Raw genomic sequence first — 12,388 nt, 5'->3', positions numbered from 1 at the left:
TATACACAAGGACAGCAGGCTCTGCTTGTAGTCATCTTAATTTTACTAATAGTATCTGCCCAGTTGACTCTATGCAACCTCTTTACAATGTGAAACTTGCCAAATGCGCCTTATAACTAGAGACATAACAGCAGCACAAAGAAATTTAGAATTGTGTCTATTTAAATCAGTGGTATTCAAACTGCAGCCCGGGGGCCAGATGCGGCCCTTTGCTTGCTTTTATCCTGCCCTTAGTGGATTATTTCATCCACAGATACAAACAATGAGGTATAATTCTCAAATTCTCCCCCCCCCGCCCCCCACTGACACCAATGAAGGGGCACAATTTCTCCCAATGACAACAATGGGGCACAAGCTCGCCCCCTGACACCAACGATGTAGCACAATTCCTCCCACTGACATCAAAAATGACATTGAGACTTTTTCTACTCCCAATGGCCATATATATTTATTTTTTTATAGAGGCACTATTCTTTAAATAATGTAAAACGGTTGATGGGCAGAGTATCGATTCCTGTGAACTATCCCCCCCCCCCCCCCATGACAGCATTAAAAAGAACCAAGTACTAATTGCACTTAAATGCAACACAAAGTAGGGTGTATAAGCCCACTTTAGGGTCAAGTAAGCCAGCTTCTCCCACTCCATCCCTTAGACAAAGCCATATACATATAAAATGGTGACATATGTTCTAATATAGGTTTTCTTTTATAGACCACATATACAATAATTGCTACCTTACCCTGAAGGAGGAGCTCTATGGACTCTGAAATGCAGCAACTTGGTTTATGCAATATTATGTTTATGATAACACAATATGGACAAAAGTAATTTGGACTATGTTATCCATATAGCTATGTACGTACATTTTTTAATTGCACATCTTATCTGTTTTTTTTATACCAATAAATATTAAACTTTTTACAATGCATAAGTTTGTACATTAACTTAGCCCATAAAGTCCCATTTTCCATAGGGGGTGTTTTGTTCTTTTACAAATGTAAGAGCTGTGGCCGCAGTAAGCAGATCAACAAAACCTCACCTTTTCATGTATAGGGTCAGAAGGGTTTACCATTTTATTATTTGTATTCACTGTAGACATAAAATTATCAAGTGACTTATAGCCAGGATATGCAAGTGAAGTAGGAATACCAAGCAAACTCAGCCCAGCTGGCAGTGTGCAGATAACCTAGATTTCACAAATCATGTTTATTGGGTTTTACCCAGTAAATTGAATGTGGCCATTCTTATTTGCGTGCAAACAGAAGAAGAAAGAAAAAAGGCAGACGGTATCAGTGGGAGGAAATTGTCCCATTCATGCCATCATTTCCTCATGATTACTTTCTACGCACGTGTCAAGTGCTCTTTGTGGCAGGTAACACCTAAGTATTGTTCATTATAACATTAAAGAGTTTTTTCACTGCAGTTCCATTCAACCAATATATAAAAGGCAAATTTGCTAAGTGAATAAGATGTGTGAAAAATCACTGATCACTGTTCTTGGTTTGCATGTCCATAGCTTAGGATGTGCCAGTTTTCTGACAAAGCCATAGATGGGTGTGAAGTCGTCAAGCAGGATAGAGGCTGTCAGTTAGAATTATGGTGAGAAGCCTTGTTCAGACTTTACATTAAACATGGCTTGCAAGAAAAGTGTAAAGCTTACCAGAGATCCTAAAGCATGGGCAGCCAGGTATTCATGATCCGCTATCTTTTGGACCAGTTTCTCCCCTTAATAGTATCCCAGTGAAATGAACAGCAAACAAAAGTTGGTTTAACTTTTCTAGTTGCTTTGTTTCCCAAAAACAGATTCTGAACGATCATAATGTGCCTCATTAGACCATGAATAATCTGATCCATCTGAAAAAGGTTAAAGCCTAAACAGGATAGCTACAGACATAAGTCCCATGTGTTTTATCACAAGCCGCCTGATGTGCCACAGCGTGAGACGAAGATTTTCATTTTTTTTTTCCCCCATTTGGACTGTTCACACCTTTGTGCTACTGCACAATGTGGAAAATGCCACAAGCGCTTTTTTTGGTGCATCAGTGTGTTTTTTGGCACCATAGACTTCAATGACAGTACACAGGAAACGCACAAAAATGCATTGAAAATGTGCATTAATAATGCATGAAGATGCAAACGCAAAAGGTGTGAACCTGGCCTCAGAGGATGTTTACACAATCTGAGCATTTGTGTTTCAGGTGAAACTGATTATCCACAGGTCTATTTCAAAAGTTCCCTCCCTGAGCTTTCTCAGGATGAGACGTGATATGTCATGAAGAACTTTCCCAGACCGTTGCTCTGTGCCCCTTCCCATGACAAGCTAGCACCTGAGTGATCCCCCCTGCCTGATCCATAACCTGCAAGTTCACCCAGTGCAAACATGAATGCTTCTACAATGACCATTCAAGAACATCTTACTGCGACCAGCTATTATCTGTGGGCACTTTAACTCCAGAAAAATACATTATATTAGGTTTTGGTGGGGTCAATAAAATCACTTGGATTGAAGGCACCAGCTTGTATATCCTGGAATTAATTCAACCCAGGGTTTTAGAGAATAGTCTGCCCTGGGGTTTCACAATAGTTACCCCAAGCTGTTAAGTCTCACCTTATTCTACTCCACCAATGCCCACTTGGTGAGGTAAAGGATTATCATTTTGCCCTATATTATAGGAAATATTTATACATACCAAAATGATCAGAACAAATGTACAGGCTCAGAGGATGAATGAAGCCTCAGAGTAGTATCACCATTAACATACAAATTCCATGTCTTATGGACTTCTACAGACCATATTCAGATATTTCAAGGGAAGACATTGCTTTTTATTTAGGCATTACAAGTAACATCACCAAACCATCCAATCAAAATAGAGAAAGCTGGGAGTATCTATCCATTGGTAAGATGGTCCAAGCAGATGCACTGTCCTTAGTGTATTGCATTGAGAGCCATTCATCAGAGGACACAGCAGAGAGTGCTAGGTTTGCAAATCTTATTCTGCAATGCTGTGTGATCTCTCACTGTGTCCTCTGACAGATAGCTTCTGTCTGATGTGGATTGCTTAAAAGCTCTGTGTTGTCCTGTATGGAGCTGTCCATACTCACTTTGTTTTTAAAGCCCTTAGGTTACTTTATTATGCAATTTCTGCTTCCCCTTCTGACAAGGCCTTAAGCAGTCTCACCCTTAGGACATCTCCAAACACATGAATGAATATCAGTGTGAAAGGGTGGGGGGACACCAGCAGGGGGCTGACAGCTTTGATTTATGGTGGTCTCCATACAATACGGTGTATTCGTGTGCGTTTCAATCCGTTCCGAGCACACATCTGACTTTTGTACATCTATCACACATTAACTTAGCCAGCCACGGTATCCTCACCGACTACCCCCTCCAATTTCACCATCATTATTTTCTTTTCAATCTGTCCCACATTTCCACAGTCTGTCCAGTTGAACTTATTTTGAGAGAAAATTCCAGGCTTGGGAACAGCATTAAATAGAACCTTACAATTGCCCAACTCAAACCTTCAGCCATAGTAGATGCCACCTGCATGGTGTAATATGACTTTTGAGCAATATGCTACATATTACATACATATAAATCACAATAAAAAGGAACCAGTCTTTCCGTATAACTCTCTGTGCATTATTATATAATGTTTCACCTTCTAACAATTATACATAAAACCGAATCAACAAACACACAGCACATAATACAAATATCTCAGCATTCGCCTCAAATGCAGATTCCTTCTTGGAAATAAAATGCGTTTTTTTTGCTCAAAGAACACCCCTCCTGCTGAACAGTGACACACATTGGTTCCAGCTACAAAAAAAATGGATTATTCTGAGCCCATTACAATTTCAATGTTGTACTGGGACCCACGATGTATACGCTGGCGTACATACATTTTATAAATGAGTGCAAATTAACTAAAGCATTCCAAGCGTATTCTGTAAAACCATACAAAATCATAATGACAATGTGTAACGCATAGAAACCAACTGGATCTATTTACTGTAAAACAGATCAGATCAGCCCTGGTTAGACAAAATGGTGAAAACTTAAGAACTTACCGACCCATACAGTTCCCCTTTCTCGTTCATCCCTAGGTAGAGTCCACTGTCGACACCTCGAATGCTGACCAGGCCGACTGCTATACTAATAAATTCCAGAATTCCTACAAAGCACAAAAAAAAAAAAAAAAAAAAAAAAAAAAAAAAAAGTTAGATAATTTACTGACATTTAGCTACATACTAATGTGTATATATATATATATATATATATATATATATATATACACATACATACATATATATATATATATATATATATATATATATATATATATATATATATATATATATATATATATATATATATATATATACACATATATATATACACACACATAAACAAGTCATATTGTGATTGAAGATACAAGTCAGATTTTGAGAAACCCATGCCAAATAAAAAAAAAATAAAAACATTTTTGATGAGATGCCCAAAGGGAAATCATGTCTACGACCGTGCATTTTTTTTTTTATTTGAACCCTGCAAGTGCAGCGGCTAATAGACAATTCTAAAATCCCTCCAATTCATTTTCAGATGGACACAGACAAACAGCCATTTCTTCAGAACAATAAAAGAAGGAATCTGCAACAAAGTTTGTTAAAATCATTGCATTGTGCGTTGATCCCAGAGGGGAAGGTTTCTCACCAAAAGTGGATTTACTCTTTAAATCAGGGATACCTGTAAAAATATACTAGAAGCACAGTAGGGCCATGTGCAGGATAATTTTAATGAGCAAGGCTATGCTCAATTTTACTAGCAAACAAGAGCACAGGCTAGGGATTTAAATACGCAAAGATAATGTAGAGAATACAGCAGTGTAAAATTGGCCAGCAGCAGGACCGTTTTATTCAGGAATAAAAGGCCTAACTGGTGTATGCTTAACTTATTTTACCTAAAAGGTATAGGGGGTTGAGGTGATTTACGGGCACACATTTTTTCACACGCAGGATATCTAGAGCTATCTAGAGCTATCTAAAATACTGCCCCATAAAACAAAAGCCGAAACAAAAATCTATTAAAAACTAGTATTGCAGCAAAAAAAAAAAAAAAAAAAAAAAAAGAGTTGCACTTTATGGAGTTTTCTTTCCACTATAACAATTATTTAGAATACATTTATCTCTGAATGTTATAAAAAAAATTTGATTCAGTAATATACATTTTAATGACTTTTTAGTGGTCCTCAAAGACTTGTCTTCCTGGCTACTGCGCTCATCATTCATTGTTACCCTAAGTCAAGCCTTTCCTCCCCGATCCTCAGCTCCATCATTGGTGTCATAAAACTGTTTCCTCAAACCACTCAAGTCTGTCAGTCATTTTTATAAAGGTTCTACCTAGTTTCTCTTTCAAATACCAGGATGAAGATTCCATGTACCATAGCGCTGGTTAAACTTCATCCCAGCTTTGACTTCATTTGTAGGTGAAAAGGAAGAAATATGTAGAGTTAGATCAAGTATGAAAAACCTGATGCTTTTCAGTTGTTGCAGAGATGCAGCATTCTTTACCAGACTTCAGCAGGAATAGCATTCAAAAAAACGTAAAGGCAAACATCAATGATATGCCCCACATTTAGGTTTTACCTTCTTGTTACAACTTCAAACAACCTCTATATTCACAATTCAAAATACTGCCACCCCACAGAAAATACAGCAATGTATGCATTCTTAACTTAAGGTACAGAAAAAAAAAAAAAAAAAAAAAAAAAAAAAAAAAAAAAAAAAAACACACACACACTTTAAAAAAAGCATTTTTCATGAAAAATACATTACAGGGCCATCAAGCAGTGTAGGTGTATGTAATTTTTTTTTTAATTTTTTAGAATAAAGGAGATGGTCTAGTGTCAGGCTGTCTTAACTTGTATGCCCTGCAGTATGGCACAATACAGCGTTCCATGGCTATAATGTGGACCTAAACACACTCCTATGCATAGTTGTAAGGCAATGGAGTGTCGTAGTGCAGTGTGTTGCAAAAACGGTGCAAGATATGATCCCCATTAAGCACAACCAATAGTTGCCAGTGTATTAGAAGCCATCTGTCTGCGTGGGTGCAGACAAATACCCTTTGTGACTCCTTTGACCCCCCTTTTAAAAAAGGCAATGATGCTGAACCATATGCACAAAACGTAGAACAAAAGTAATTCACATTTAAAAAATAAATAAATAAAAAATTAAAAAATACACAAACACAGATGCGTTTGTGCCCTGAGAAGAGATTTAGAACATTTTAGTAATGCATCACACAGTTATTACAACATATAATTTCCCTTGTGAAAATGCATACAGACTGTGTGCTCCAAATTTCTGAGCATTGCATTCAGATGCACGGAGGAGTTAATCTTCCCCCAAGAGTCGATCAGAATGATGCATTGCAGATAGCAGGAGAGTGTCACAGCAATAAAACCAATGGCACACTGCACCCATCCCAGAAATCCCTCCTTACATCATGTTGTGACTGTGCAGTAAAAAGGCTTCTATTTTTAATCCCTGGGAATTAGCACATAATGCATTAATACGGTTGAGTGGTTTTCATGTCTAGAAACACAGCTTCCTGCAGATTCGAGGCAGGCAACCTGTGTCTAAAGGCAGTGGTACTACAAGTTACAGTGCACCCTGCTAGCCATTTTTTTCTTTTTTTTTTAAATAAGGACCTTTTAACAACCAGCAGTTATTAAGGTGCTGTAGAATAAATCCAAGTGTGCCTTTTGATTGTAATGAACCCACAGGTAAATCAATGACATTTCAACTAGCCTGAAAGCCAAGCCTGCTTTTGTCTGGAAGATAAGCCTCATCACCTTTGTTTAGAACTAATGATTTTTTCACCTTTTTGGGGGTCTCTGACTTAAAAGCCCTACAACCCCATATCCAGTAACAAGTCATGAGATTTGTAGTTCCAAAAATAAACATAACAGCACTCAAGCATTAGCTGCAGCCAAACTGACCACGCAATATAGCCTCAAAGTTGAACTGGATGAAACACAGGGTTATAACCTCGAGGGTACAGAACACCTGACGACTTCAGTTCAGGGCAGTCAGAGATTCACAACATAAATACAGGGTTTGCCAATTCTCACGGGATGAGCTCTGACCCAAAGACCACACAGCGGCCTTGCATTAATCTTGCTTGGGCTCCCAATAAAAAAAAAAGGTACCCAAAGTCCCAAATCAGCTGAGGCAGAACCAGCGGGTTTAAAAATATCATCACCCTCACCACTGGTCCTTTGAGATCACAGGGTAGCAAACAGCCTGGCGGAACCAGATTAACTAGCACGCGTGTCTGTTCTCTACATAATACACAGATTCCATCATCAAGAGCTCCCAAAACAAATAAAATGTCCAGTTGTGATGGCAATGTTAAAAATGACATGTTTCAAAAGCAAAAAGAAGCCATGTCTTCAGACATTCACTATCGACTTTTTTCCCTAAAGCAACTCCATAAAAAGGGAGAAGAATCCCATGGTTCACACAGTTCTAAGAAGGCATGTTCTAGTGTTCTTTTCCCTAAGAAGGGACTATATGGAAGACCCATAGGGAACGCTGTCCCGAAACAGCATAGGTGGAAACTAGTGTTTCAGTCTTATATGAACAATCTAAAGTCAGTCATAGACCTGCCAAGATTCAACCATGTATGGGCAGGCCAAAAGTAGATGGATCCATCATCTTGGGTACAACCAGACTGTTGAATTGTACACGCGTTTATTGTTAGCAGCTATTATAGCCACTAGCAGGAAAGAAAATCAGAGGGCTTGATCTATGGCTGGTTTAAGTAAAGCCCCGTACACACGAGTAGAACGTTGGGAGATATTTGCCTGTACAAAAAAATACCGCCCAACATACTGCTCATGTGTATGTCAGGCTTGCCAGCTTCTGTTGGTTGTGCATGATGGAAAACCAGCATCCGACTGACTCCCATCAGTGGGATCAGCCAATGGCAGAGAGCGCTGATTGGAGCATTCTGGCGGGGGAGCTGTCAGAACACAACAGCTCAGCGGGGGAGATCGCAGGAGTGACCTCACATGGCTAGTACAGCGGCTCCGACCGGAGCTGTAGTGTGTACCTGGCTTAAGATTTTGTTTTTGTCATTTAGATTCGGATTAATAAATACGATAAATATATTTATCATATACATACTTATTACACAACAGTTTAAGGACTTAAGTTAGAGAAGGGATCATGTGTTTTTATATTTTATACCATCTGAATCTCTCAAAAGGGATGCTACCGGTAGGAGAGGTTTACCAGCAAATTCAAAAACTATTGGGCATGTTTATAAAGTGGCAGAATTACTTATTCATTTCTCCACAGCCAAATGCATTCACTACACTTAGGAAAACACATTCACCATCCAAAATTTGCTCAAAACAGTTTTCTTGTGAAAAATAGAAATCCATTAAAATGAAGAAAGAAAGAAGGGTGTGTGTATGCACATCTCTCTATCATATACATTTGAGACACAAGGTATACTGTAATAATGTTAAAACATTACCTTTCATTTTCAATCTACAGCACTGTAATTTTTGGTAAAATTCAATACAATATGGCAACCTGAAGGAATTCTGTACACCGTTGGTATAAAGAAAAGCCCCAGAAATGCAACTACCTGCTTTTGCAATTGGCTCACCAATTTTCAAAGAAGCTTGCGCAAAGATACAAAATTAGATTTTGAGCATCATCTGCCAAAAAACATTACATTTTTGGCGAGATCCGCCAAAGGGTCATTCTGGTCTAAAAGGGATGCAGAACATGACACTTTCCTCATTAGAGCCATCAGCTCGTCATCACCAATAAAAAAAATAAATAAATAAATAAATAAATAAAAAAGGGAAGAAAAAAAGAAAATCAGGTCCATTTCCATTTCACTTGGACACAGACAAACAAATAGCCATTTCTTCAGAACAACAAAAAAAAAGGTAGGAATCTGCAACGTTTGGTAAAATCCTTGCAATGTACATAGATCACCCAGAGGGGGAATGTGTTTCCTCAACAAAAAAGTAGTTACTCTTTAAATCAAGTTACATTCACTTCAGTTCACTAAATACCTAGATATTACATTCCACATAGGAAATCCAGTTCACCATATTTATAATACTGCCAAAGTTACAATTACTTTTACAAATGCACATTTTTCAAACAGAAAATCGTTGATATTATCAATAATGCCATATGAAGTAATACAGATCTTATGGGCTCTTGGCAGAGAAATTAGAAGTTAAAATTGAATGTTTCATTTACACAAGAGGATGCTGAAGCGGCTGCACTGTGCTTTCTTTGGCCATGTGAATTTCACTTATCACTGCTGATCGGGGTACGTAGGTATAGTGACAAAAGGGCTGCATTGTAGAGACTCCATAAAAAAAAAGAAAAAAAAAACCCCACACAAAGCGTTCCTCTTCTACCCAAGAGGAATAGCCTGCAGCTAGTAATCTACAATGGCTGATACACGTACAAGCAAAATGCACAATTGGGCTACAATAGGTATGTGTACATGGGAGACGTGTGTCTATTGCACTGGCACAACTTGACCCTATTTGCCAAAATAAATTTTCAACCAGACTACGAAACACTTCAGAATCCTTTGTTGTCAACACTTCACCTTTCGTTCCTGTTGTCTCATAAATCATTCATGTGCTTTGCACATTCTATCCAAGCGCTCAAGACACATCTGAAGGGCTTACTCTGATTCCGGCTCCTTGCACACAGGCTTCATATTCATCTCATCAGCAATGCCTGGATCTTGTGTCAAGGCTCTCTGATTCTGCAAGGGTCTAGCACCTTAACGTCACCACGTGGACAAATATTTAAACCCATTTACTTGCAGACTTCACATTTCAAAAAGGCATAGTTCACACCTGAAGACATGGCTTAATGAAGCAGGCCCTTCAGAGCAATGATTCACAGGCTCCATTTTACACTATATACATACACAATATGTCACCTAAATTAAAACATTTGTAAACTACCTTATTATAACATATATATTATTTCTGAAGTAAACAGCACAGTGGTTCAAATGCTGGTCAGGACATCTGCATGGAGTTTGCATGTTCTCCCCGTTCTTGCCTGGGTTTCCACCCACGCTGATGCTGGTAGTGCACGTGTGCGTGTATCCAAAATGGGGACCTTAGAGATTGTAAGCTCCCTGAGAGCAGAGACTAATGTATATGTAGTGCTGCATACATTTTTGGCACTATATATACCTGTAAAAGAAAAAATAAGTAAACCTACAGTATATGATTCATAAGGGAACTGAGCAGACAGTAGAATGCAGATATCTTTAGGTACCTCCTCCAATACTGGGTGCCCCTAAATCCTAGGCCACTGTGTCGTGAAAAAATTTGACCGATACTAAAACTGGGAGCACTCAGAATCTGGCATGGAAACCACTCCAACTTCAGCTTTGCCAATAAGCTATGAAAATGAAAACTGGAGGCGGATTGGTTGCCATGCAAAGTTGCACCAAATTTTGCATGCTCCAGCGTTAGTAAATCTCCCCCATAGCATCATGAACTTGCCCACCTCACCATCAATGCTCTTGGTTTGTACTGACCCTTTACTATGGTGGGAGTACATGCTGGCCAAAAGAGATGTCGGGAAAAAGGATAACTCGACATTAGCAGAGTGTCACAACTGCCATGTTACAGGCATGGCCCACAATTTGGCCTCTGGTGTTGGGGGATATGGTCACCCAAAATCAATTTGCAAATTACCAAGAGGAAACTGGATAAGGGGGGCAAGAACCCCTGATAGAATATGAAACCCCTATTTATACACACACTGGCCACTTTATTGGGTACACCTGTTCAACTGCTTGGTAACAGAAATTGCTAATCAGCCACATGGCAGCAACTCAATGCATTTAGACCCCTTTCACACCAAGGGCGTTTTGCAGGCGCTATAGCGTTAGAAATAGCGCCTGCAAACTGCCCTAAAAAAGCTGCACCTATGTCTGTAGTGTGAAAGCCCCGAGGGCTTTCACACTGCAGCAGTGTGCTGGCAGGACGTCAGGAAAAGTCCTGCCAGCAGCTTCTTTGGAGCTGTGAAGGAGCCGTGTGTTTACCACTCCTCCACCGTTGCTCCCCATTGAAATCAATGGGGCACCTCTGTAATACCGCCGGGAAAACGCCGCTATTGCAGCGTATTGCCGGCGATTTTAACCCTTTGTCGACCGCTAGCGGGGGGGGGGAAGAGCGCCCCGCTAACGGCTGAAATGCGCCACAAATCCGGCGGTAAAACACCGCTACGTTTTACCGCTGACGCTATGGGCGGTGTGATGTGAAAGGGGTCTTAGGCATCTATACGTGGTGAAGACGACTTGCTGAAGGTCAAACTAGCATCAGAATGGGGAAGAAAGGGGATTTAGGCGACTTTGGCACCAAAACCATGCCATATTTAGACAGGCTGGTCTGAGTATTTCAAAAACTGCTGATGTACTGAGATTGACACACACACACCCCCATCTTTGGGGTTTACAGAGACTGGTGTGAAAAAGAAAATATCCATTGAGCAGCAGTTGTGTGGACGAAAAGGCCTTGTTGATGTCAGAGGTTACAGGAGAATGGACAGATGTTTGAGATGATAGAAAGGCAACAGTAACTCAAATAACCACTCATTCAAACCAAAGTATGCAGATTACCATCTCTGAACGCACAACACAGCGAACCTTGAAGCAGATGGGCTACAGCGGCAGAAGACCACACCGGGTGCCACTCCTGTCAGCCAACAGGAAATTAAAGCTACTATTTGTAGAGACTCACCAAAATTGGACAATAGAAGATTGGAAAAGCGTTGCCTGGTCTGATGAGTCTCGATTTCAACTTCGACAGTCAGATGTTAGAGTCAGAATTTGGCGTAAACATGAAAGCATGGATCCATCCTGCCTTGTATGAATGGTTCAGGCTGGTGGTGGTATAATGGTGCGGGGGATAGTTTCTTGGCATACTTTGGACCCCTTAGCAATAATTGAGCATCATTTAAAAGCAATGGTCTACCTGAGTATTGTTGCTGACCATGTCCATCCCTTTATGACTGCAGTGTACCCATCTTCCGATGGCTCCTTCCAACAGGATAATGCACCATGTCACAAAGCTCAAATCTCACCACTGGTTTCCTAAACATGACAATGAGGTCACTGTACTCCAATGGCCTCCACAGTCACCAGATCTCAATCCAATAGAACACCTTTGGGATGAGGTGGAACAGGAGAGTCGCATCATAGATATGCAGCCGACAAATCTGTAGCAACTGGGTGATGCCATCATGTCAATATGAACCAAAAGTATCTGAGGCATGTTTCCAGCACCTTGTTGAATGTGTCACGAA

The 12,388-nt window shown here is 39.8% G+C and overlaps 1 protein-coding gene across 1 annotated transcript in view; it reads right to left on the bottom strand.

Moving 5' to 3' along the window:
- The window catches only part of FGF9 (fibroblast growth factor 9), a 68,136-nt gene that overhangs the window by 12,225 nt on the left and 43,523 nt on the right, over positions 1–12,388 (bottom strand). Inside the window, exon 2 of the mRNA XM_077484021.1 lies at positions 4,079–4,182. Within this exon, the coding sequence (XP_077340147.1) occupies positions 4,079–4,182 (104 nt within the window). The remainder of the gene's footprint in view (positions 1–4,078; positions 4,183–12,388) is intronic.

This window comes from Lithobates pipiens, unplaced genomic scaffold, assembly GCF_037356315.1.
Source record: "Lithobates pipiens isolate NorthernLeopardFrog02 unplaced genomic scaffold, aLitPip1_a1.2 Scaffold_16, whole genome shotgun sequence".
Lineage (NCBI taxonomy): Eukaryota > Metazoa > Chordata > Amphibia > Anura > Ranidae > Lithobates > Lithobates pipiens.
This window is presented reverse-complemented; position numbering and strand designations above follow the sequence as displayed.